Source organism: Balaenoptera acutorostrata, chromosome 12 (genome assembly GCF_949987535.1).
Source record: "Balaenoptera acutorostrata chromosome 12, mBalAcu1.1, whole genome shotgun sequence".
Lineage (NCBI taxonomy): Eukaryota > Metazoa > Chordata > Mammalia > Artiodactyla > Balaenopteridae > Balaenoptera > Balaenoptera acutorostrata.
The window spans coordinates 42,058,529-42,085,840 of record NC_080075.1 but is presented as its reverse complement, the minus strand read 5'-3'; the positions used below and the strand labels follow the sequence as shown (position 1 = coordinate 42,085,840).

The following is a 27,312-nucleotide window of genomic DNA, read 5'->3' as shown; positions in this document are numbered from 1 at the left end:
CTCAGTAGTTGCAGCACGTGGGCTCTCTAGTTGTGGCACGCAGGCTTAGTTGCCCCGCAGCATGTGGGATCTTAGTTCCCTGACAGGGATCAAACCCATGTCCCCTGCATTTGAAGGCAGATTCTCAACAGCTGGACCACCAGGGAAGTCCCCTGTGAGTTTATTTTTGTTTTGTTTTATTTGTTCATTTGTTTTTTTAAGTTCCACATATGAGTGAAATCATACAGTTTTGTCTTTCTCTGACTTATTTCACTTAGCATAATATCCTCAAGTTTCATTCACAGTGTTGCAAGTGGCAAGATTTCATTATTTTCATGGTTGAGTAATATTCCACTGTGTATATATACCACATCTTCTTCATCCATTCATCCTTCAATGAACATCTAGGTTGTTTCCATATCTTGGCTATTGTAAATAATGCTGAATGAACATAGGGGTACATATATCTTTTCAAATTAGTAATTTTGTATTCTTTGGATAAATACCCAGAAGTGGAATAGCTGGATCATATCATAGTTCTAGTCTTAATTTTTTGAGGAATCCCCATACTGTGTTCCATAGTGGCTGCACCAATTTATATTCTCACTAACGGTGTACAAGAGTTCCCCTTTTTCTACATTCTCTCCAACACTTGCAATTTCTTGTCTCTTTTATAATAACCATTCTAATAGGTATGATATGATTCTTTATATAAGAATAAAAGGGCTACCTGTGTTGATACCAACGTATCTATTTCACTATTTCATTTCCTTTTTTATACATCATGACCACATCTAAATAAAATCCATTTTATTTTTCCCCACAAATTAGCTCCCCTCATATTATACCTGCCCAGATACTCACAATAACATTTTAACAACCCCTCAGAGAAAAACTGAGATTCCACCAGAGAAAATAATCAAGAGTTTCAATCACATCAATACTTCAACAGTTACTTATATGAATAACTGTCTTTTTTTTTTTTCTGGCTGCACTGCGCGGCCTGTGCGATCTTAGTTTCCTGACCAGGGATTGAACCCGGGTCACGGCAGTGAAAACATCTAGTCATAACCACTGGACCACCAGGGAATTCTCTGAATAGCTTTTAAATGATAATAAAAATAACATATGACTCTTTAATTTGCCATATATATAAATTTTTAAATAAAAAATTTATATAATTATATACCTCTTAAATAAAAAACTTGCCCTCTTCCTTCTGCCAGTACCTGCTCTGAGCACTCTTGCCAAGGTTGTAGAGACAGCCATACACCCATCTGATCTCCGACCCACTAACTGTTAAACCAAAAGCTACAAGCAATAAAAAGGAAGTAACACTGTGAAATGACAATACAATGCTAAACTAAGGCCTTTCACATGAGAGTTTTATAAACGATGAGTGTCCAAATTGGTTGAAAAATATTTATCATATTAAAAAAAAAGTCAGATAACTCTGCATAATAAAAATAATGGCAAGGAAAAAGATACCCAGTTTTTCTTAGGAAAAAAAATTCTCAGATACCATTTCCTTGAATGGTATTTACTCTAGAAAATAGGTTCCACTAATATTGATCCTGTATTAATACTGGTAAGGAAAAACAGTTTCATTTAAAAGGAAAGATTTGTGGGACTTCCCTGATGGTCCAGTGGGTAAGACTCCGTGCTCCCAATGCAGGGGGACTGCATTCGATCCCTGGTCAGGGAACTAGATCCCGCATGCATGCTGCAACTAAGAGTTCGCATGCCGCAACTAAGAAGTCCACATGCCGCAACAAAGATCCCACGTGCTGCAACTAAGACCCAGTGCAGCCAAAATAATAAATAAATAAATAAATATTTTTAAAAATAAAAGGAAAGATTTGTAAAGATAACATCCAATATTTTAAGCAGTACAACCTAATTTTTTTAAAAAAAGAAGCAGAAGCAGCTGCAGCACTACCATTAATTAATACTACTAATTCTTCTTTATTTTTAAAGGTAGGAAAGTACCAGTACTAGTTCTCAAGAAAGAGGTTTCTGAGAAGTCAATAATGAAGTTGGATTTGTCTGACTTCAGGGTGGCACCAGCTCCCTCTTTTTGGATATTTGGAGTATACATGACAAAAGGACATGGCTGAAATCCTGACATGCCCACCTCTAATTATTAAGGGAATAACACAATAATTCATCATCATACACACCTACCAATCGTCCTAAGATTAAAGGAAAAACAGAAGTAGCTCCTCACAAAAATGAATGGAAATTCCTCTATTTTAAGACACCTGCTGCAAAAAGATATTTGATTTGAAACCTCTTCTGTACCTATTCCAGTCATCTGATAACAAAACTTGAGCTCAAGTGTGGTGGGAAAGTGCTAAAAAATGTAATTTTAATTTTACTTTCAAAGTTGTAATTTTAGAGAATCACCAAATAAATTGGTGGTTTATCATCATGTTCGTTAAATTATTACTCTCCTTAAAATATTACAAGAGCTCTGGTTCCATATATATATATATATATTATATATATATATTTTTTTACCAAGAATCCTTTCCCTAACTTTGAAGATACTATACCATTTGAGTGTAAAGGTCAAAACCTAGACTAAGCCTCTCCTGTAAACACAGATACACAATAACCCACTTCTGATATCTATCTGACCAAATCACAGTGTAGGTAGTAAGTAGGGGACAGCAATAATCAAAAGCATATACTTTGGAGTTGGATACATGAGCATTTAAATCCTAGCTCTGTTATTTATTAGCAGTGTAACCTTGAGTTTCAATTTCATTATCTGTAAAATAGAAATAATAACACTATCTACTTCAAGGGGTTGTTATGATTAAATGAGACAGCACAGGCAGCACACTGTCCTACAAATACTCAATAAATGGTGGCAGCTACTGCCCCTTGTTTTTTCCAAGAAAGGGGTTGTATCTTACTGCTCCTAAAACATAAGCACACATTGTGGTGGTGTGGCTGTTTCACATATAAACTATCACTTTATATACATATATTGTATATATAAATTATTATGAATGATTTTTCAAAAATAATAACTTAGTAGTTGAGAATTACTAAGTCTAAAACACGGTGGTGATCTCAGCAAAAAGGGTAATTGAGATGACTTCTCTATGTAACAAAAGAAATCCAAATCTGAAATAGGCAGAGTCTAATTTAGAAGCTCCCTTTTTTTGAAACTTAGTCCACTAAGCCATGCAGTCCTAAAACTGAATGAAAAAAAAGAAAGTTTGATAAGGAACTCAACAGTTGGTAAGTAGCAATGTGATAATATGTTGCATTTGATGGGGAAATAGAAAAAAGATTTGCTTCATCTTGTATTCCTATTAACTCTGTTATATAACCATTTCTCACTATAAATTTTAAAGATACAAAATGTAACAATTCATGAGAATAAGACCATACAAATTAAAACATAAACTTCAAAATTTTAAGGCTGCCTCATGCTCTTAACACACCCTGCTACCTCTCAACCACCCACACTGGTGGATTAGCCATAGCAACCTTTTCTTTCTTGCTGCCTCCTCTGCCTATACTTAGCTGGTTCAGGCCAAGAAAAAAGCAAAGCTAGGAAGTAAACATATGCATCTTCAAGTATTTAAACATATGTCTGAATACTCCACCAACTGCATTCCTGAATCCAATATACATTATTGTGATGGTTTTTAGAATTAGCCTTGCTCCTTTTCCTACTTCACCATGGCATCTCATTCGTGGGAATATGATTTGTTCTTCCTTGCTACAAGGCTCAGTGACTTCAGGAAACGGTTCTTGCTTTATTTGTTGGTCTCCCTGCACCTGTACCCTCTAATAGTGAGTTATTAAACCTATTCAATACCTGCTCTGACTCCCTGACAGCTGGACTGCTGACTGCCCATCCTAAACTAACCAGGACTTGGGTTCTACAAAGACCTTGACTAATCACAGGTCACTCATCCTTTCTTCCTTGGAACACACGTCCCAATTGTAGATGGAGTAACAGAATCCTGAACCTGCTCCCATGTCTAGTCCCATGTTCCCCCTGATGCAACAGCTCTACCTAGATTTTATCATTCTTTTGTCCCCTGATCCTTCTCGAGTGTATGGCTTAACAAGTGCAGTAGTTAAGAAAAGGCAATGCCCATAGAGGCAAGGTAGTTAAGTAAATAAAACACACCTAAGTATAAAAGATGGAGAGGGCTTCCCTGGTGGCGCAGTGGTTGGGAATCTGCCTGCCAATGCAGGGGACACGGGTTCGAGCCCTGGTCTGGGAAGATCCCACATGCCGCGGAGCAACTAGGCCCGTGAGCCACGGTTGCTGAGCCTGCGCGTCTGGAGCCTGTGCTCCGCAACAAGAGAGGCCGTGATAGTGAGAGGCCCACGCACGGCGATGAAGAGTGGCCCCCGCTTGCCACAACTAGAGAAAGCCCTCGCACAGAAACGAAGACCCAACACAGCCATAAATGAATGAATGAATAAATAAATAAATAAATAAAAATTAAAAAAAAAAAAAAAAGATGGAGAGATGGTGTGGATTAAAAAAAAAAAAAAAAAGCATGAATGAGGGAGACACACCCAAATTCCAATAAATGTGACACATTGGGCAAGCTATGGTTTTCTCCCCTTCACATGAGATGAGTGAGATGATTAGTGAAGTAATCCCAATCTGTGAGGCTGAAAAAAAATCATCCAAACATATCTTCTTTCCAATTCACAGACACTGGGGATACGTTAAATTTTCAGAGATTAAAAGGTTGGGAACTCCTGGACTCTATCAGAGATTCTCAGTAGGTTTTAAGGGATTTATACCTGGGGTTGTGGCATGGCCAGAGCTCTGACAAATCACGACCATATACATGTCATTTTTCAATGAGTCTAGATGGTCACCAAGGTCTCCTATAGATCTATGATTCTGTGATTCTGATCATGCAAACTTCCATATACTGATGTTGTGCTCACAGAGGTATGCTATTGGGGTCACCTCCCATAAGGAAGATGGGTTTGCTTCATGTCCTCTGAATGGCTTAAAATGTTGCAGCCTGTACATGCTCAACCCATCTAAAGAATCTACTGAAAAATCCCTAAGAGGCCGAGACAGTGATTGCTATAATTTTGCATGTTTTTCAGTGCCTCATTCAGCAACCCTGTAAAAATGCTTTGCATGGATAAACGGACGATATAGAGATTGAAGCAAGTCTTAACTAACTAACCTAACCAAAAAATAGGGTTACAAAGTCTGAAAACTCCTTAGTAAGCTCAGAAAGTTTATCGATTGAAGTGAACCTTAAGTTGGTACTAAATGCTGGGTAAGAGAGAACAAAAACTGATTTAAGCAGGGTGTTTGTCATACAAAATAAAAATTGAGAAGTCACAGAAAATGAACGAAAAGTAAAAATATGCATGCTAAATTAGAGAGTTGGGTTAATGAAAGAAGATAGCCAGCTCAGGCCTACACATACAATATGAAATTGAAAGTGTAGCTCTCTGTACTTGAAGTCAAAGAGATTTCGTCAAATTCTGTACTATGAGCTAATCATAATTAGAAAAAACACTGCCCTTTAGAAAAAGTAAGCACATCAATCAATTACAGAGGGGGAAAATTACTGGAGTGTCCAATTAAGAAAGATCCTAGGTTGATGGCTGGGAGTTTAAGAGGCCTATATAAATACATGCAAAAGTCTGAATATATGCATTTTTAGGACAAGGGAGTCACTGCTTTCTTTAGATTCTTAATGAGATGATGGTCCCAAACTGGTTAAGACCGCACAGATTTAAGTAAAAATCCAAAGTCTTTTGAATACCCATTTGTCAGAATTTAAGAAAAGAACAATTTTGTAAATATAAACTGCTACCACAGAAATGGTACTGCTTTTATTTTTGGCTACTTTTCTAGGGCTGTGTATAACTTATAGTACTTAGTGCAAAGCATGGAAATATTACAAAGTATAACAAGTGAGAGAAAAAAGGTTTTGATTTGACAAATAAAACTCAAACTATACCAATTTGCATATAGAGAAGTAGGTGTTTCATACGACCAAAGTAACATTTAAGGGACAATTAACATTCAAAGTCAATAGTAATAAGGACCTACTGTAGAGCACAGGGAACTCTACTCAATACTCTGTAATGACCTATGTGGGAAAAGAATCTAAAAAAGAGTGGATATATGTATAACTGATTCACTTTGCTGCACAGCAGAAACTAACACAACATTGTAAATCAACTATACTCCAATAAAAATTAAAAACAAAAAAGTCAGTAGTAAACAACGGTTTCCCACACGTTGCTCCTGAGGTGGGGCCAGTAGGCCAAACTGATAGTACAATATTGCCCCCTACTGAACTATACTAGTAAAGATAAACCTAGAAGAACAGGACTTTAAAGTGCTTACTTTCAAAAGGACCTACTTGGAATGCTCCTTTTCCATCAATACCAGGTTAGCCTAATATTAGCATAAGTCTGGGTTATTCACTCTATGGTAATTTTAGTGTGGCAGTAATGTAATGTGGTGTAGGAGTTTAGAGGAATCAATCATGAATATAAGGTAACATTTAAAAATTACTATAATAAATATTTTTCTTAAAACTATATAGGATCTTGAAGTTTGTAAAGGCTGAACAAAGTCTCTAGTCTAACCAACTATATAGGTTCACAACTTCCTTATGTATATATCTCTGCCAAGTAGTTGCCCAGCCTTGGCTTAAACACTCTGGTGACAGAAAACTCACCATTCCTGAAAACAGTCTATCCTGTTTTGGATAATCCTCCTTACAGCTGAAAATTACTCTATCTCTCCAGGAGAAAACCCCTCAAATATTTAAGCAGAGCAAATTTGTCCCACTAAATCATCTATTCTCTGAATTAAATAACCCAAGTTCCTTTGGCAGCAGCTCCTGTGACCAGCGTTCAGATGTCTCCAACATTCTAAATGCACTCATCTAAATGTGTGTTTGTTTCTATTGTTGCTATAACAAATTCCCACAAATTTAGTGGTTTAAAACACACATTTATTATCTTACAGTTCTTTAGGTCAGAAGCCTGACACTGGTCTCACTGGGTCAAAAGGGCCATATTCTTCTCTGGAGGCTCTAGGCTAGGAGGACCTGTTTCCTTGCCTTTTCTAGCTTTCAGATTCCACTCATTTGCCTTGGCTCATGGCTCCCTCCCACTATCTTCAAAGTGAGCAACATTGTATCTCTCTGACCATTCTTCCACAATCACCTTTTTCTCTTACCATCACCTCAGCCAGGAAGGGTACTTTTAAGGACTCACATGATTAGGTTGAGCCCACCTAGATAATTAAGGATAATCTCTGTATCTCATCATCCTTAATCTTAGTTACTTCAGCCAAGTCCCTTTTTTTAAAATGCAAGATAACATATTCACAAGTTTGGGGGATTAGTACATGGACTACTACAAAATGCCTTCCCATTTGTATTTGTTCCTCCTAAAGTAGAACATTCCATCTGAATATGGTACTCTAGGAATGGCCAGCACTGAGTAAAAAAGGATTGTCACCTTCATCTTTTCAGATACTATACTTCTAACATCTGGGTGAAAATCCAAAGAACTTATCTAATCACACCCATAATTCTCATTGGGCTACTAAGTAAAACTCCTAAGCCATCGCTATAAACACAGCACTTTATTTTTTTTAAATTTTTATTGGTATACGTATAGTTGATTTACAATGTTGTGCTAGTTTCAGGTGTACAGCAAAGTGAATCAGTTATACATATACATACATCCACTCTTTTTAGATTCTTTTCCCATATAGGCCATCACAGAGTACTGAGTAGAGTTTCCTATGCTATACAGTAGGTCCTTATTAATTATCTATTTTATATATAGTAGTGTGTATATGTCAATCCCAATCTTCCAATTAAACATAGCTCAAGCCACTCGTGCCTCATCCTTTACTTGGCAGTTTTTCTAAACCCAAGTATAAGAACGTAGGTTTAAGGACTTCCTTAGTGGCGCAGTGGTTAAGAATCTGCCTGCCAATGCAGGGTACATGGGTTCGAGCCCTGGTCTGAGAAGATCCCACATGTTGTGGAACAACTAAGCCCGTGCGCCACAACTACTGAGCCCGTGCTCTAGAGCCTGCGAGCCACAACTACTGAAGCCTGCGTGCCTAGAGCCTGTGCTCCACAACAAGAAAAGCCACCGCAATGAGAAGCCCATGCACCGCAACGAAGAGTAGCCCCCGCTCACCGCAACTAGAGAAAGCCCTCATGCACCAATGAAGACCCAACGCAGCCAAAAATAAATAAATAAAAGCAAGAAGAGTTTATGCAGAATAATTCTATTTTTTAAAACAGCATCTTCTATTTCTAATATGGAATATAAATACTTCATAAGTATTCAACAAATATTAAGTTAATATTGTTAAAATCATCACATGTGGTAAAAATGGACAATACAAATTTTAATGTAAAAATATAAACTTTGAGATGAAGATTGGTAGTAAGATATATAACCACACTTAGAAAATATATTTCTTTTCCTATTTTTGTTACTCAAACAGTGAAAGCTTTTGTGAGTCACTTAGCTTTTGGAAGTCTGTTTTTCTCTACCAAAATTGGACCCTGGAGATGACCTATCTGTGAGAAATGCATTGATGATTGACTAGAAAATGACTTTAAGTGTTTATAAACCTCAGTATTATCATTATCACCGCCTTCACTCTTCCATTTGCTCCATTATCTTGTCATCAACAGAGATACTACTTAAAATCACTCTACTCTTTTTCACTTCCCAGCTCTTCGCTATCATTTATCCAGCCTCAACAAGTCTTAAGTCAATCTTTAGCCTTTTAGGGACTAATAAACATATTCACCCAAAGAAAATGATGGTATAAGATGTAAGGTGATGCTTTGGGATTCTTGGGGAAAATATACCTCATACATATAAATGGATGTGTTTACAGCTCATTATAATTTGAGATTACAGAGGCCATTCTCTCTATACTACATTTAACAGTATTAACAAAGATAGTTTTGTTTTTTCACATCAGTTTCTACACACAGGAACGTTACAATAATGACTACTATTATTCTTTTCACTTACCAAAAGAAAAAAGTTAAAATAAATATGAGGCTATTTCTCTCCCTTTTTCCATTGACTAAAAGAGGTGCCGTCTTTTTATATTTTACTCTGGAAAAGAGAAGGCTTATCAAAATTAAAATGATCTTATCCTAGGACCATCATAAAACACATACATCTGCCCCAAAAGATCTCTGAAGTCCCGGTCAAATATCTTTCTCTGATCAACATGCCACTCAATGAATGTTGCTACAGAATAAGGACTTTTTAAAAAGATGGCAGTACTGTGATGAATAAACTAACTTGAACCAATAATTCCTTTTCTCATCCATTCATTCAACATCATTAAGCAGCTATAATAATGTAATGCTTTCAGTCATTCAATAAATTCATAAAATGTGAAAATATAATATGGGAAGGAATATTTATACTTTCCTATTTTTTTAGAAATTTCTATTATGTACTTCACGTATAGTTTTATGTACGTAAATGACCTTACCTCTCTTACAGATAGCTGTGGTGGGAAGGAGATTGACAATACCAAGTTAGTGAATTCAAACCCAGAGGCCTCAACCTTTTGGCACACCTAAAAAAGTATTACATAAAAAATATTTTTTAGTATATAAAAAAGTATTATATAAATTCCCAGGAATTGCTGAAAATTTTACACTAATCTTCATAACATGAATTTTTGGTCCAGGAGATGACACTGCAAAACTTCTAAACTTTTACCTTTGAGTAGGAAACTCTCACAAACATCCTGAAATCAAATATTTGCCAACTATGACCCTGAGGACTGATATCACAAGGTGCCAAAAGAGCCAGGACTCACCTGCAGAACAACCTGTTGAATGTCAAAATACTTTTCTATTAAGTCACCTGGTAATTCAGAAAAGATTTTCAACAAAATAAAGCCAAATAGGCACTCTTGATACCTGGAAACAAAAAGCAATCCCACCTTCAATCATGTACCTTCCTCAAGGCTGTAACACTAGTCTTTTCTAGACACTAAAAGGTATGACTAAAGAAGAACTTTTCTCTAACTCCTTAGCTATGTTAAACAGCAAAGGGAAAACTGCTACATTTTTGTTCAATTGAACAGCACTCATAACTGAAATACATGGATACATATTTCATTAATTTTCAGACATGTTGATACTAAAGGTAATTTGAGAATAGTAGGCTTTTTTTTAAAAAAATTAAGAAAACGTTCTAATGATCCATTTGTGTGAAACAAGTTGAAACGAATGGCATTGCTCCTTTGGATACAAGAATTCTAGGCTTTAGAACTGAAAATCTTTATGAATCACATATTAATAAAAAAACAGTTTACCTTTTTAATGAACTCTTTTTCACAGAAATCTTGAAGAATTCCTAGGCATACATTGCATACATTTAAATTTGAGTTCTTGGAAGCAATGCTTCCATCTTCAATAATCGAGGTCTTTCCCTCTCCATTTTGACTCAGATTATCCATCCCATCAATCCCATCTTCTAGTTCTTGTAGTCGAATTTTCTTGGGAGGTGGGTTTGGAACTTCTGAAACTAATTCATCTTTTTCAGTTTCCAGAAATTTTTGCAGTTCATTGAGCAACTCCTGGAAAGTTAATTAAAAAAAAAAGAAAAAAAGTAATGACCCTTTGACAATGTCCTTAAGGGTAAGATGAAGCGTGAAAATTATGATATATCACAGACTTATACAATGCTGACTTATATCAGTTCTGGAGCAATCAGTTAGTTTTATTAGCCAGCACTGGCTTTCAGGAGAATTTAAAAGAGAATTCCTAATTCCTATAATATATGTGTGAATATTTTTTCAGAAGAGTTTCATACATCAGTGAAGCTAAAATCCTAAATCTGAGATGGAAAGGCTCCATTAACAAATTTATTAATTTGGCCTGTAGTTCTGTTGTGAGGGTCATTCACCTGCTAATTTCAGCAAAACAAACAAACAGAAACAAAAAAAACCAACTTCAATTCTAATTATTAGCAAATAGAAATGCAAACTGAATTTCCATCTATGCTAGGTTATTAATCTCACAACCACTAAAACTTCATATGTACAATATTTAATATGAAATATGAAAAATTACATAGATTAGAAGTCTATTAAGTAAAAATAATTTCTAGGCAATTTACTAAACAAAGGCAAACAGATGCTGGCAATGCTGAAATTTGGCATCATAATTACAAACCATTTACAGGCATTAATTGAAAAAAGCCCTCTACTACATTCTGGTTTGCCTAATTTCTGTCACTTTTTGTATTGGAATGTAAAAAGTGGCATTCCTTTCAAACCATTATCATATTTCAGACATTCCACTCATCTAAATACTCAGAGGAATTTTCTTCTGTTTTGTCTAAATTAGGCAGGTTTTATTATTCAGTTGTTGAATAAATATCCTTTTGAAATTCACTCATATTACAATTTACTGACTCTAAAGGGAAAAATCTTTCACTCAAACAAATTTAATTCATTTTATTAAGACATGAGCTCTCCTATTAAATCTTTAACAGAGAAATACATACTCATACACATATACACATACAGGCATATTATGGCCCACACAAATATGTTTATTATTACCTAAGACCTATAATGTCAATATATCATACAGATACATGCATGTGTACATATATCACATGAATAGAAAGTATCAAAATATATTTACCCAGAAAAGTCCTCAGATATTTTCATGTTTATTTACATAAGATGATACAAAAGTTGGTAACACTAAGTTTCTTTCTATAATATATATATATTTTTTTTTTTTTTTTTTAAGATTAAATAATCTTTATCTTTTTTTTTTTTTTTTTTTTTTTTTTAATTATTTTATTTATTTATTTATGGCTGTGTTGGGTCTTCGTTTCCGTGCGAGGGCTTTCTCTAGTTGTGGCAAGTGGGGGCCACTCTTCATCGCGGTGCGCGGGCCTCTCACTATCGCGGCCTCTCTTGTTGCAGAGCACAGGCTCCAGACGCGCAGGCTCAGCAATTGTGGCTCACGGGCCCAGCTGCTCCGCAGCATGTGGGATCTTCCCAGACCAGGGCCCGAACCCGTGTCCCCTGCATTGGCAGGCAGATTCTCAACCACTGCGCCACCAGGGAAGCCCTATAATATATATTTTAAAACTTACAACATATGTATAAAATAATAGATTATAAATGTGTCTGAAAAAAATTGTAAGGCAAGTTACACAAACTCAATCTTATTACTTCATAGTCATTATGCATATAAAGGAATATAGATGTATATATTAATCATCATAGCATATGTACCATTTCCAGTTTTCAAAGTGTTTTCACATACTTTATTAGATATTGTCCCTTAAAATCCTGTGAGGTGGATGTTATCATCACGCCCATTTACAGAGAAGAAAACTGAAGCTGGAAAGTGCTGAAACTGGGATTCAAATCCATGTCTTCTAGCTCCAAATTCTAGGCTTTGGATTCAGACAAACAGTTCATATCCTAGCTTGCTCACTTAATAGCTGTGTAACTTTGGGCAGGTTGCTTAACCTCTCTGTGCCTCAGTTTCTTCATCTGAAAATAGAGACAATCATAGTATGTACTTACCTAATAGGTTATTGTGAGGATTATATGAGAGCTTGACATATAATAATGCTATATGAACACTGGATATAATTATTTCCAAAATAATAGAAATACATAGGAGAAATGACTGCTATTGCTAACTCCTGGGCAATTTTTTTTAATTACAGGAAACTGAATGTGTGTGTGTGTGTGGTGTATTCGTACTGTTTATAAGTATATACTTACACATATGTATATAATTACTATCTGCCTCTGAAAAGAACATCACTGTTAGAATAAAATATATTTCACAAAATGTTATCTATTTTATATGAAATATTCTACTAAATGTCAAAAGCTCTCTGTATATTTCCATAAATGTCAAAGACCTCAGTGTATTACTTTTGCTATTAATAGTGGTAAATGATAATAAGCATTTACTTCTAGAGAGTTGCAAACACCTATGTGTAAACAAGTGGTAATACAGAAAACAGAAAAAGAAAAAAGGCAACCAAACCCACCATGCTTCCACCCCCCCATTACATTTTACTAATATCTGGTGAGACGCACTATTTTGTGATATTCTGTTTAGATATTCTTTAGGAAAGGTCTATGCAAACATTAAATGCACCAGCGAATTGCTTCACAAAGCTCTCACTACATTAAATGTTAAATATAATCACTTAAGAAGGAACTTAACATTTTACATGGTAATGGCAATTCCAAAATTACCATTATCGGTAACTATTTTATTAAAAAATTTAATGAAGAGTTATGAACAGATACTTGCCCTCAAATACACAGGTATTGATTTAAGACCCTTTCTTAACAGAAAGAGAGGAAAGAAAGAAAGAAAGAAAGGAAGGAAGGAAGGAAGGAAGGCAGGCAGGCAGGCAGGCAGGAAGAAAGAAAGAAAGAAAGAAAGAAAGAAAGAAAGAAAAGAAAGAAAGAAAGAAAGAAAGAGAAAATACTCTTACCTTGCAGGGAAGAAAGAAAGAAAGAAAGAAAGAAAGAAAAGAAAGAAAGAAAGAAAGAAAGAAAGAAAGAAAGAAAGAAAGAGAAAATACTCTTACCTTGCAGGGAAGTTTGTATGGTGCATGAAAATCCACACCACAGAATCTGAAGATACATCTTGGACAGGTACCAGTACTGAGCAACAACTGGGCCACATGCTTGTTTTCCACAGTCAGTGGAAACATATTAAATAACTACAACTAGAAAAAAAGAAAAAGTAAAACTAATGAGCACCTTTTGTGCTTTACTTTCACAGACAAATATATGGTTACCTTTAAGGATAAAAATCTTTAAAGATAATACATTTATATTTGAAAATCACTATTTGGTATTCTCCAATAATGTCCCTTTCATTATACCATATTGAAACAAAAACTTGAAGGCAATTTATTAGATGGATCAGGTAAAAGTTTCTAACTGTCAAGGACTTTAACATTCTGGATTATGATAAAGTGCATCAACATAACTAAATCAATCAAAAGACATAAAAACTAATAAAAAATGGCTGTCTCTAAGGAGGGTAATGAAAACAAGAATACAGAGTGTAATTTTGCTTTTTATTTTGTACCATTCAGTATTGCTTGAGAACACAGAGTTGTAAATTCAATAAACTTTCCTGTTAGAAATAAGAAATGAGTTTGCTAGAAAAAATAATCAGATCAGTCTACGTTATGTAATACTTGACTGACCTTAATGATAGTTAAGCAGTCAAGTATTCAAAGCAAACTGATCAGATTCAAAAACATCAACTTTACTTTGATGAAATAATAACTAAATAACCAACTATTAGCAAAATGAGAAAAATCTTCTCCTTTCATACACAAGTAAAAACTCCAACAAAAACAAATTAAGTGCAAAATATTTGAGTGATTATTGTCTAAAACAAGTTGCCACTTTTTTGCAAATTGAACAAACTCACTTGGAAGTAAATACTACATAGAGAATGGGTTCTTGTTGCCAGGAAGGAGGGGGTAATAAAAATTAAATTACGTAGTCATTCTGTTTGGAGGGGAAAAAAGGTCTTCTGATTAATGAATCCGCTCACATTACTTTAAAATGAGGAACTAGTGATATTTTATAAAACCATGATTGCATGGTAATGGTACTGAGGTCATAGAGATAAAAGATTGTGGCACCTTTAATTTGTGCAGTTTCATAATTCAAATGAACTTAATATTTGTGGAGGGTGAAGCTCTTACCAACTGCTTACTATAAAGATGTGACTCTTAGAATTAGTTTGTGTTTTCTAACCCTTTAAAACCCACTACTTACTTGCAAGTTTCTAAATGTTTGTGGCCACTTATCAAGAGTAGATCCTTGACAGAAAATAGATAGTACTATGGAACTCTTCACCATAAAAATAAATTCAGCAGGCAGGACTACAAAAACCAGATTGCCTGTGGCTGGGTTCTAATTCAGGTGAATATGTGAGTTGTCAGGGAGGGGAAGGGAAGAAAACCAAGCTTCTCTGGACACACCAGTGAAAACTTTCAGACACCCAGATTGGGAAATACTGATTTAGGATTGCCTAAGTAAATTTGAGCTCCAGAAAGTACAGAATATGTAAAGAACACCCTCTGCATAATGAAGCTCTGTGTGATCATCGTTATTTACAAACGATCTGAATCCCTTGCCCCAGCTCATTTAATCTAATAGTTTGATGCTGATAAGGGGTTGGGATTCTTTGGGGAGCTGATTATCAGCATTTAAAGTGTATCCCAACTGCATTCCCCTCACAGAGAAACTGTTTCTATCTCGTCCTTTTTTTCTCCTCCTTTCCATTAGCTAAGGTCAAGGATTTCATTTAATTGAGAATTAACCTTTAACTCAGAAAGAGAAACAAATAAACACTCCTGTCCAATAAATACATCCAGGAGTGAGTGCTTAAGGACACTTTGTATCAAAGATTTCCCAGGAGACTTAAGTTAAATAGTTGTATTAAAATGTATGCTTTTTCCCCCCCTTTGGCTTAAAGACAATGTTTGTTTCTCCAATAGGTTCACTAGAATAAAGGTATCACGCTAGTCAATAAATGACACATTATAATCTCTTGGCTCTAAAAAGTTTCCAAACCCGGTCAGAATTAGGAAATCTCCTGTCTTGAGTAATTTGAAGAGGTCTTAAAAGTGCAAAACAAAACCCTCTTCCGTAATTATGTTAGTAATCGAATGGCCTTACAAATTTCTCAAGATCATTTTCACCTAGCAACAATCTAGCGACTTCCCAAGCGCGTTAACATTAGGAAAAAATACGTTCTTAAATTTGGTTGTTTCATCTTGATGTACAGCGCTGAAATGACAGGATTTCATAAGACATCAGAAATCAGTTGTTCCATATTAGATTTATTATCTTTGAAACCAAGCCCTGAGAAATGCATCCCGTACTGTAAGGTTTTCATTGTCGGTTGCCTTTAAGATGTTTGCTTTTCGTTTACGTGTTTACTTTACCCAAAGAACTGGAACATATCATTGCAACAGAATCTCTTCCCAGGTGTCAGGATCCTACGGCGATCGACTCCCTGCGCCACAAATCAATGGTAACTAGCCCCGTCTCTGGTTTACTAGAGAAGATGGTTTTTCTTTTCACTTCTCGGACGATTACAGAAACTATTTATTACAAACAGGCCAGGAGCAGGCAAAATAACCAGGTTGAGTCTCACATCCCGGGATCTTTTAAAACTCATTTTCATACAGAAGGGTGTCATTCGTCTTGTGGGGTGGGGTTGGGGTGTGAATTTTTAAAGAAAGGCGCTCGTAACTTCATCGCGCTACCGATACACTCAGCAGTGGAATCTACTCTAGATTTCTGGAAAGTTCAACCCCAGGTCTAACCTCCAGTCTTTCCTTTGGCCAACCAAGAAAGCCCTTCTCACCTTCAGTCGGGTCCAAAAACACTTTCCACTCACCCCTCCTTGCTAACAAAGCCTCTCCCACAGGAAGGAAACGATCCCTTCTATCCACACCTCTCCGGCACGCAGTCCTCAGACCTCCCTTGCCTCACCTTCTCCCACGGAGACGGAGCCAGAGATTTAACCCCTTCCAGCCCTCAGAGGGAACGGGGAAGACTAAAGACAGCGCACCTATTGCGTCTAGCAATTCTGTTCCCCGAGGAAACGAGAGCTATAGAACGAAAAGTACCAGCTCCCTCACGCGAGGACTGAGTGAATTCTTCTCTGCTTGTTTGCAGAGAAATCAGTCAAGAGGCCTGGCCGGCCGCCACGCACCCTAGCTGCCCCGCGGGTGGAGGAGTGCGTGGGGCATTACTCCCGGCCGGGTGCTGGACTTGTCCCAGGCAGCCTCCGTGGGACTCTGACGTCTAGGACATTATAGCCGCCACCAGAAATATCGATGAGCGCTTACCCTCCGTTTAGAATGGAAATTCTTTCCAGGGCAAATAAAAAGAGAGCGTTTCTTCCCATAGGTTAGTGGCATCCTCCTAGGCTGTAATCTCAGCCAGCAAAGCACCACAAGCCACATCCTGACTGCAGGGGAGGGCCGGGTGGAGGGCTCGGTACTCTGCATGTTGTGCCTGGCGCTCAAGCAGCTGGTGTCCTCGGGCCTGGAGAGTCCCAGCGCAGAGCTGGAGCTGAGAGGAGGCGGAGATGGCGTCCCAGCCGTCGCCTCCCCCGAAACCATGGGAGACCCGCCGGATTCCTGGGGCCGGGCCGGGGTCAGGACCCGGCACCACTTTCCAGTGAGTGTGCGATTCTTCAGGCTGCGAGTTTTGTGGGCCGTAGCGGGGACTTGGCAAGAGGCGATTGAGGCCGTTGTTGGGTGTGAAGTGTCCCCTCCCCCTCTCAACCAGCCCCCACCCCCACCCCTAGCCTTAAGGGGGGTCGAAGTGCTGCCGGGGCGCCTGTAAGGGGAATTTCGGTGTCAGCTGTTTCTGACTCGGCGGCTCTCGGCAGCGACGTTTTCGGGGGTGTGGGGGTGTGGGTGGCGATAGTCCTGGGTTCTTGTCTGGGTGCCGGTGCTTGGAAGAAGGGGTCAGGTAGCTGTCCCTTCTGTTTGGGGGACACCCAGACTGAACTGCACGACTCTCTTCCCCCCGCCACCCCCACCTTAAAGAGTTAAGACTTTCGGTCCGTAGCAGGTGAGAGAGGCATTTGCCCGCCCCGGCTCGTTAGGGAGCAAAGTCTCTCTAAAGCTTTTAACCATCTCTCGACAAGTTGGTAAAAGCCCAAAAGGTCACTTTCACACAACTGGAACTCAAGCTTGTACAGTTTGCGTTCTTTTCCAGCATAACTCAGCAATGTTTCGGATAAAGATTTGGAAAAGCAACTTGAAAGCGGGAGTTAAAAACTGAGGCCTACGAGTGGCCTTTGTGTGCTAGATAGTGTGTGATTTTTTTCTAAGGCCTGTGGTTTTTTGTTTGGTTTTAATCAGTGTTAAATGGATCTACAACTCAAAAAAGGTTAAAATGGAATAAAAGAGAAGAATTTCACAGCCTTGCGTGTTTTGTGTTGGGTGGATCTGGACATTTTTTTTTTAAATTTTTTATATTGGAGCAGAGTTGGTTAATAATGTGTTAGTTTCAGGTGTACAGCAAAGTGATTCAGTTATACATATACATGTATCTATTCTTTTTCAAATTCTTTTCCCATTTAGGTTATTACAGAACATTAAGCAGTGTTTCCTGTACTATACAGTAGGTCCTTGTTGGTTATCTATTTTAAATATAGCAGTGTGTACATTGTCAATCCCAAACTCCCAATCTATCCCTTCCGCCCTTGTAACCATAAGTTCTGTTCTCTAAGTCTGTGGATCTGGGCATCTTAATTCAGATGGTGAGACTCGAATGTCAGATTGCCTACTGTGGTAGGTTTACTTACATAGAAATTCCCACCATAGTGGAATGTATTTCTGCTATGTTCTAAAATCTTGTAATTTTTTTTAAGGTGTTTGAACACAATTGGTACTTTAATAATGAAGGTACATAAGTAGTAAGCTTTAATTATGCTATTAAGTTGGGGTGACACTTTCTGCTACTATTTTTTTTTTTTTTGCTACTATTTTTAAATAAATTTATTTATTTTATTTATTTTTGGCTGCGTTGGGTCTTCGTTGCTGCGCACAGGCTTTCTCTAGTTGGCAGCGAGTGGGGGTTACTCTTCATTGCAGTGGGTGAGCTTCTCATGGCAGTGGCTTCTCTTGTTGCGGAACATGGGCTCGAGGCGCATGGGCTTCAGTAGTTGTGGCACACGGGCTCAGTAGTTGTGGCTCGCGGGCTCTAGAGCGCAGGCTCAGTAGTTGTGGCACATGGGCTTAGTTGCTCCTCAGCAAGTGGGATCTTCCCAGACCAGGGCTCAAACCCGTGGCCGCTGCATTAGCAGGCAGTTTCTTAACCACTGCGCCACCAGGAAAGCCCCTTTGCTGCCTTTTTTTATGAGTGGTTTGACCTTCTTTAAAAATTTGGACTGCTCTTTAGAAGAGAGACGTTTTATTTTTGCATCTATTAAAGTTCTGTTTATGTAAAATTAACCATTTTCCCACTTTTTAAGAAAATGTGAAGTATTTTAAACACCTAGAGACTGGTAGAGAGTAAGATGATGAATACTTGTGTATTAGCTACCAGCTTTAAGAAATATTAATATTTTACCAGATTTGCCTCAGATTTTTAAAAAAATAAAAATTAGGGCAACAGTTAAACCCTCCCATTCTTCTTTCCTACGGTGACTACTGTCCCTATTTGGTTTTTATTGTATACAATGTTTTTATACTTCAGTATTTAGCTTTGTGTGTACATTACATATGTATATATGTATGTATTATTATTCAGTATATTTTTAGACTTTAAATACATTCGAATTGTATGTATCATTTGCAAAGTGTTTTTCCACTAAGTATTATTTATTTTGAGATTTATCTTGTTCATTCTTGTAACTGTACAGGCATACTTGGGAGGTATTGCAGGTTGGGTTCAGACCACCGAAGTAAATCAAATATTGCAATAAAGCGAATTGAATATCGCAATAAAGGGAGTCACATGAGTGTTTTTGGTTTCCCAGTGCATGTAAAAGTTATGTTTACACTCTACTGTAGTCTATTAAGTGTGCAATAGCATTATGTCTAAAGAAACAACGTACATAACCTTAAAGATACTTTATTGCTAAAAAAAAACGCTAACCATCATCTGAGCCTTCAGCCAGTTGTAATCTTTTTGTTGGTGGAGAGTCTTGCCTCGATGTTGACTCATTGGAGGTGGTTGCTGAAGGTTGGGGTGGATGTGGCAGTTTCTTTAAATAAGACAACAATGAAGGTTGCCACATTGGTTGACTCTTCCTTTCTTGAACATTTCTCTGTAGCATGCAGTACTGTTTGATAGCATTTTACCCGCAGTAGAACTTCTTTCAAAATTGGAGTAAATCTTCTCAAACCCTGATGCTGCTTTATCAACTAAATTTACATAGTAGTCTAAATCCCTTGTTGTCATTTCAACAATCTTTATATCTTCTTCACCAGGAGTGGATGCCGTCTCAAGAAACCACTTTCTTTGCTTATCCATAAGAAGCAGCTCCTCATCTGTTAAAGTCTTACCATGAGATTACAGCAATTCAGTTACATCTTTAGGCTTCACTTCAATTTTTAGTTCTCTTGCTATTTCCACCACATCTGCAGTTACTTGCTTCACGGATTAAAGTCATCCATGAGGGTTGGAATCAACTTCTTCCAAACTCCTGTTAAAGTTGATATTTTGAACTCATCCCATGTATCACAAATGTTCTTAATGGCATCTAAAATGGTGAATCCTTTTAGAAAGGGTTTCAATTTACTTTGCCCAAGTCCATCAGCGAAATCACTATCTATGGCAGCTATAGCCTTATGAAATTTATTTCTTAGATAATAAGACTTAAAAGTCGAAATGACTCCTTGATCCATGGGCTACAGAATGGATATTGCGTTAGCAGACATGAAAACAACATTAATCTCATTGTACACCTCCATCAGCTCTAGGGTGACCAGTTGCATTATCAGTGAGCAGTAATATTTTGAAAGGAAACTTTTACTTCTGAGCACTAGGTCTCATCAGTGGGCTTAAAATATTTAGTCAACCATATTGTAAACAGATGTGCTGTCATGCAGGCTTTGTTGTTCCACTGATAGAGCACAGGCAGAGGAGATTTAGCATAATTCTTCAGGGCCTTAGGATTTTCAGAATGGTAAATGAGCATTGGCTTCATCTTCAAGTTCCAGCTGCATTAGCCCCTAACAAGAGAGTCAGCTTGTCCTTTGAGGCTTTGAAGCCTGGCATTGTCTTCCCTCTAGTTATGAAAGCCCTAGATGGCATCTTCTTCCCATAGAAGGCTATTTTGTCTGCATTGAAAATCTGTTGTTTAGCATAGCCACCTTCATTAATTATCTTAGCTAGATCTTCTAGATAACTTGCTGGAGCTTCTACATCAGCACTTGCAGCTTTACCTTGCACTCTTATGTTATGGAGATGGCTTCTTTCCTTAAACCTCGTGAAACAACCTCTGCTAGCTTCAGACTTTTCTTCTGCAGCTTCCTCACCTCTCAGCTTCCACAGAATTGAAAAGAGTTAGGGCCTTGCTCTGGATTAGGTTTTGGCTTAAGGGAATGTTAATGGCTGCTTTGATTTAGCTAGACCACTAAAACTTTCGTCATGTCAGCAATAAGGCTGTTTCACTTTCTTATCATTAGCGTGTTCACTGGAGTAGCACTTTTAATATCCTTCAAGAACTTTTCCTTTGCATTCACAGCTTGGCTAACGGTTTGGTGCAAGAGGCCTAGCCTTTGGCCTATCCTGACTTTTGACATGCCTTCCTCTCTATGCTTAATCATTTCTAGCTTTTGATTTAGAGGCGTGTGACTCTTCCTTTCACTTGAACACTTAGAGACCATTGTAGGGTTATTAATTGGCCTACTTTCAACATTCTTATGTCTCAGGGAATAAGGGAATCGCAAGAAGAGAGAGAGAGACATGGGAGGAAAGGCTGGTCGCTGGAGCAGTCAGAACACACACATTTATTTTGACAGTTTACTGTCTTATAGGGGCACAGTTCATGGTGTCCTAAAACAACTAGAATAGTAACATAAGAGATCACTGATCACCATAACAAATATAATAGTAATGAAAAAGTTTGAAATATTGTGAGAATTACCAAAATGTGACACAGAGACATGAACTGAGCAAATGCTGTTCAAAAAATGGTGCAGAAAGATTGGCTTGACACAGGGTTGCAACAAACCTTCAATTTGTACAAAACACAATCTGCAAAGCGCAGTAAAGCAAAGCATCATAAAATCAGGTATGCCTGTAGTTCGTTTTACTGCCATAGGATATTCTGTTATATAAAAGCAAACTATTTGTTCTGTTATAGATATTAGAGTATTAGTTGTTAAATATTTAAAGCTACTGCAATCAACATTCTTGTGTCTTTCTCCTTGTGCACATTTCCAAGAGGTTTTCTGGGAGGAGAGTTGCTTGTTGGAAGGGTATGCTTATCTTCAAGTACTGACTATCACCAAGGTGCTCCTCGAAGTGGTCGTATACCAATTTTTACGTTTTCACTAGCAAGGTATTCTGTTTCTCTACATTTTTCCCAACACTTGATGTTATTTTGTAGTACTGTATTTACCAATCTAATAGATGTGAAATGGTATTTAGTTTGCACTTCTCTGATCAGTAATAAAATTGAGGATCTTTTTGAATGTTTATTAGCCATTTGAAATTTTTTCTGTTGGTCATCTTTTGCCCACTTTTATGTTGGCTTTATCTTTGCTTATCAATTTGTAGGAGTACTTTATTGTTTGTACTGATCCTATTTTGTTTTTATCTTTCAATCTATGGCTTGTTTTATTGCTTTATTTACATTCATGTTCATTTTTGTTGTACAGATATTTTAATTTTAATATAGCCAAATTTTTCATATTTTATTTGTGCTTTTTCTGTCTTGGTTAAGAAACCCTTTCTACCTCAGATAAGGAAAATTTTTCTCTATATCTTCTTTTAACTGTTCATTTCCCATTCATATCTTTAATCCACCTGGAACTGGCTTTGTTGTACAAAAATCAATGTGAAATAGAGAATTCAATTCTTTTCCATGTGGATAACTTATTGTCCCAGCACCATTTATTAAGTAGTTTATTCCATACTACTTTATAATGCCATCTATGTCATACCAAGTTTTCCTAAATGTGTGGTTCTGTTTGGGGGACTTTATAATATGTTCTGTTGCTCTATTTATCTATTCTTATGCTAACACCACACTGTCTTTATAATAAGTTTTGATATTTGGTATGTCAAGATCCTCCACACATTGCTCTTCTTCATAATTGCCTTTGTTGCACTTAGCCTTTATAAAAAGATTTTTTGGGATTTTTATTAGAACTTTATATTTTATTGGAACTTTTTTTTTTTTTTTAAACATCTTTATTGAAGTATAATTGCCTTACAATAGTGTGTTAGCTTCTGCTTTTTAACAAAGTGAATCAGTTATACATATACAATATGTTCCCATTTCTCTTCCCTCTTGCATCTCCCTCCCTCCCACCCTCCCCATCCCACCCCTCTGGGTGGTCACAAAGCACCGAGTTGATCTCCCTGTGCTATGCGGCTGCTTCCCACTAGTTATCTATTTTACATTTGGTAGTGTATATATGTCCATGACACTCTCTTACCCTGTCACATCTCACCCCACCCCCTCCCCATATCCTCAAGTCCATTCTCTAGTAGGTCTGTGTCTTTCTTCCCGTCTTGCCACTAGGTTCTTCATGGCCTTTTTTTTTTTTTTTTTCCCCTTAGATTCCGTATATATGTGTTAGCATACTGTATTTGTTTTTCTCTTTCTGACTTACTTCACTCTGTATGACAGACTCTAACTCCATCCACCTCATTACAAATACCTCCATTTCATTTCTTTTTATGGCTGAGTAATATTCCATTGTATATATGTGCCACATCTTCTTTATCCATTCATCTGTCGATGGACATTTAGGTTGCTTCCATGTCCTGGCTATTGTAAATAGAGCTGCAATGAACATTTTGGTACATGACTCTTTTTGACCTATGGTTTTCTCAGGGTATATGCCCAGTAGTGGGATTGCTGGGTCGTATGGTAGTTCTATTTGTAGTTTTTTAAGGAACCTCCATACTGTTCTCCATAGTGGCTGTATCAATTTACATTCCCACCAGCAGTGCAAGAGTGTTCCCTTTCCTCCACACCCTCTCCAGCATTTATTGTTTCTAGATTTTTTGATGATGGCCATTCTGACCGGTGTGAGATGATATCTCATTGTAGTTTTGATTTGCATTTCTCTAATGATTAATGATGTTGAGCATTCTTTCATGTGTCTGTAGGCCATCTGTATATCTCCTTTGGAGAAATGTCTATTTAGATCTTCTGCCCATTTTTGGATTGGGTTGTTCGTTTTTTTGTTATTGAGCTGCGTGAGCTGCTTGTAAATCTTGGAGATTAATCCTTTGTCAGTTGCTTCATTTGCAAATATTTTCTCCCATTCTGAGGGTTGTCTTTTGGTCTTGTTTATGGTTTCCTTTGCTGTGCAAAAGCTTTTAAGTTTCATTAGGTCCCATTTGTTTATTTGTGTTCTTATTTCCATTTCTCTGGGAGCTGGGTCAAAAAGAATCTTGCTGTGATGTATGTCATAGAGTGTTCTGCCTATGTTTTCCTCTAAGAGTTTGATAGTGTCTGGCCTTACACTTAGGTCTTTAATCCATTTTGAGTTTATTTTTGTGCATGGTGTCAGGGAGTGTTCTAATTTCATACTTTTACATGTTCCTGTCCAATTTTCCCAGCACCACTTATTGAAGAGGCTGTCTTTTCTCCACTGTATATGCTTGCCTCCTTTATCAAAGATAAGGTGACCATATGTGTGTGGGTTTATCTCTGGGCTTTCTATCCTGTTCCATTGATCTATATTTCTGTTTTTGTGCCAGTACCAAACTGTCTTGATTACTGAAGCTTTGTAATATAGTCTGAAGTCAGGGAGCCTGATTCCCCCAGCTCCATTTTTCGTTCTCAAGATTGCTTTGGCTATTCGGGGTCTTTTGTGTTTCCATACAAATTGTGAAATTTTTTGTTCTAGTTCTGTGAAAAATGCCAGTGGTAGTTTGATAGGGATTGCATTGAATCTGTAGATTGCTTTGGGTAGTAGAGTCATTTTCACAATGTTGATTCTTCCAATCCAGGAACATGGTATATCTCTCCATCTATTTGTATCCTCTTTAATTTCTTTCATCAGTGTCTTATAATTTTCTGCATACAGGTCTTTTGTCTCCTTAGGTAGGTTTATTCCTAGATATTTTATTCTTTTTGTTACAATGGTAAACGGGAGTGTTTTCTTAATTTCACTTTCAGATTTTTCGTCATTAGTGTATAGAAATGCAAGAGATTTCTGTGCATTAATTTTGTATCCTGCTACTTTACCAAATTCATTGATTAGCTCTAGGAGTTTTCTGGTAGCATCTTTAGGATTCTCTATGTATAGTATCATGTCATCTGCAAATAGTGACAGCTTTACTTCTTCTTTTCCGATTTGGATTCCTTTTATTTCTTTGTCTTCTCTGATTGCTGTGGCTAACACTTCCAAAACTATGTTGAATAATAGTGGTGAGAGTGGGCAACCTTGTCTTGTTCCTGATCTTAGTGGAAATGGTTTCAGTTTTTCACCATTGAGGACAATGTTGGCTGTGGGTTTGTCATATATGGCCTTTATTATGTTGAGGAAAGTTCCCTCTATGCCTACTTTCTGCAGGGCTTTTATCATAAATGGGTGTTGAATTTTGTCGAAAGCTTTCTCTGCATCTATTGAGATGATCATATGGTTTTTCTCCTTCAATTTGTTAATATGGTGTATCACATTGATTGATTTGCGTATATTGAAGAATCCTTGCATTCCTGGGATAAACCCCACTTGATCATGGTGTATGATCCTTTTAATGTGCTGTTGGATTCTGTTTGCTAGTATTTTGTTGAGGATTTTTGCATCTATGTTCATCAGTGATATTGGCCTGTAGTTTTCTTTCTTTGTGACATCTTTGTCTGGTTTTGGTATCAGGGTGATGGTGGCCTCGTAGAATGAGTTTGGGAGTGTTCCTCCCTCTGCAATATTTTGGAAGAGTTTGAGAAGGATAGGTGTTAGCTCTTCTCTAAATGTTTGATAGAATTCACCTGTGAAGCCATCTGGTCCTGGGCTTTTGTTTGTTGGAAGGTTTTTAATCACAGTTTCAATTTCAGTGCTTGTGATTGGTCTGTTCATATTTTCTATTTCTTCCTGGTTCAGTCTTGGCAGTTTGTGCATTTCTAAGAATCTGTCCATTTCTTCCAGGTTGTCCATTTTATTGGCATAGAGTTGCTTGTAGTAATCTCTCATGATCTTTTGTATTTCTGCAGTGTCAGTGGTTACTTCTCCTTTTTCATTTCTAATTCTATTGATTTGAGTCTTCTCCCTTTTTCTCTTGATGAGTCTGGCTAATGGTTTATCAATTTTGTTTATCTTCTCAAAGAACCAGCTTTTAGTTTCATTGATTTTTGCTATTGTTTCCTTCATTTCTTTTTCATTTATTTCTGACCTGATCTTTATAATTTCTTTCCTTCTGCTGGCTTTGGGGTTTTTTTGTTCTTCTTTCTCTAATTGCTTTAGGTGCAAGGTTAGGTTGTTTATTCGAGATGTTTCCTGTTTCTTGAGATAGGCTTGTATTGCTATAAACTTCCCTCTTAGCACTGCTTTTGCTGCGTCCCATAGGTTTTGGGTCGTCGTATCTCCATTGTCATTTGTTTCTAGGTATTTTTTGATTTCCCCTTTGATTTCTTCAGTGATCACTTCGTTATTAAGCAGTGTATTGTGTAGCCTCCATGTGTTTGTATTTTTTACAGATCTTTTCCTGTAATTGATATCTAGTCTCATAGCGTTGTGGTCGGAAAAGATACTTGATACGATTTCAATTTTCTTAAATTTACCAAGGCTTGATTTGTGACCCAAGATATGATCTATCCTGGAGAATGTTCCATGAGCACTTGAGAAAAATGTGTATTCTGTTGTTTTTGGGTGGAATGTCCTATAAATATCAATTAAGTCCATCTTGTTTAATGTATCATTTAAAGCTTGTGTTTCCTTATTTATTTTCATTTTGGATGATCTGTCCATTGGTGAAAGTGGGGTGTTAAAGTCCCCTACTATGATTGTGTTGCTGTCGATTTCCCCTTTTATGGCTGTTAGTATTTGCCTTATGTATTGAGGTGCTCCTATGTTGGGTGCATAAATATTTACAATTGTTATACCTTCCTCTTGGATCGATCCCTTGATCATTATATAGTGTCCTTCTTTGTCTCTTGTAATAGTCTTTATTTTAAAGTCTATTTTGTCTGATATGAGAATTGCTACTCCAGCTTTCTTTTGATTTCCAGTTGCATGGAATATCTTTTTCCATCCCCTCACTTTCAGTCTGTATGTGTCTCTAGGTCTGAAGTGGGTCTCTTGTAGACAGCATATATATGGGTCTTGTTTTTGTATCCATTCAGCCAGCCTGTGTCTTTTGGTGGGAGCATTTAATCCATTTACATTCAAGGTAATTATCGATATGTATGTTCCTATTCCCATTTTCTTAAATGTTTTGGGTTTGTTATTGTAGGTGTTTTCCTTCTCTTGTGTTTCCTGCCTAGAGAAGTTCCTTTAGCATTTGTTGTAAAGTTGGTTTGGTGGTGCTGAACTCTCTCAGCTTTTGCTTGTCTGTAAAGGTTTTAATTTCTCCATCGAATCTGAATGAGATCCTTGCTGGGTAGA

The 27,312-nt window shown here is 37.2% G+C and overlaps 2 protein-coding genes across 7 annotated transcripts in view; one reads left to right on the top strand and one right to left on the bottom strand.

Annotated features, from left to right (window-relative positions):
* The window catches only part of PUS10 (pseudouridine synthase 10), a 68,965-nt gene extending 52,142 nt beyond the window's left edge, over positions 1-16,823 (bottom strand). Inside the window, exons 1-4 of one of the 6 annotated variants that reach the window (XM_007189696.2) lie at positions 16,629-16,823; positions 13,609-13,749; positions 10,337-10,600; positions 9,503-9,589 (exon numbers count right to left, since the gene is read on the bottom strand). In XM_007189696.2, the coding sequence (XP_007189758.2) occupies positions 9,503-9,589; positions 10,337-10,600; positions 13,609-13,734 (477 nt within the window). In that variant the 5' untranslated portion in view covers positions 13,735-13,749; positions 16,629-16,823. Of the gene's footprint in view, positions 1-9,502; positions 9,590-10,336; positions 10,601-12,311; positions 12,545-13,608; positions 13,750-16,421; positions 16,602-16,628 lie in introns of those variants that run through there. The other 5 variants (XM_057558506.1, XM_007189695.2, XM_007189694.2 and 2 more) reach the window with 5 other exon arrangements.
* Positions 16,824-17,083: 260 nt separating this feature from the next.
* Positions 17,084-27,312, top strand: part of PEX13 (peroxisomal biogenesis factor 13) — a 42,557-nt gene continuing 32,328 nt past the window's right edge. Inside the window, exon 1 of the mRNA XM_007189697.3 lies at positions 17,084-17,242. Within this exon, the coding sequence (XP_007189759.1) occupies positions 17,151-17,242 (92 nt within the window). The 5' untranslated portion in view covers positions 17,084-17,150. The remainder of the gene's footprint in view (positions 17,243-27,312) is intronic.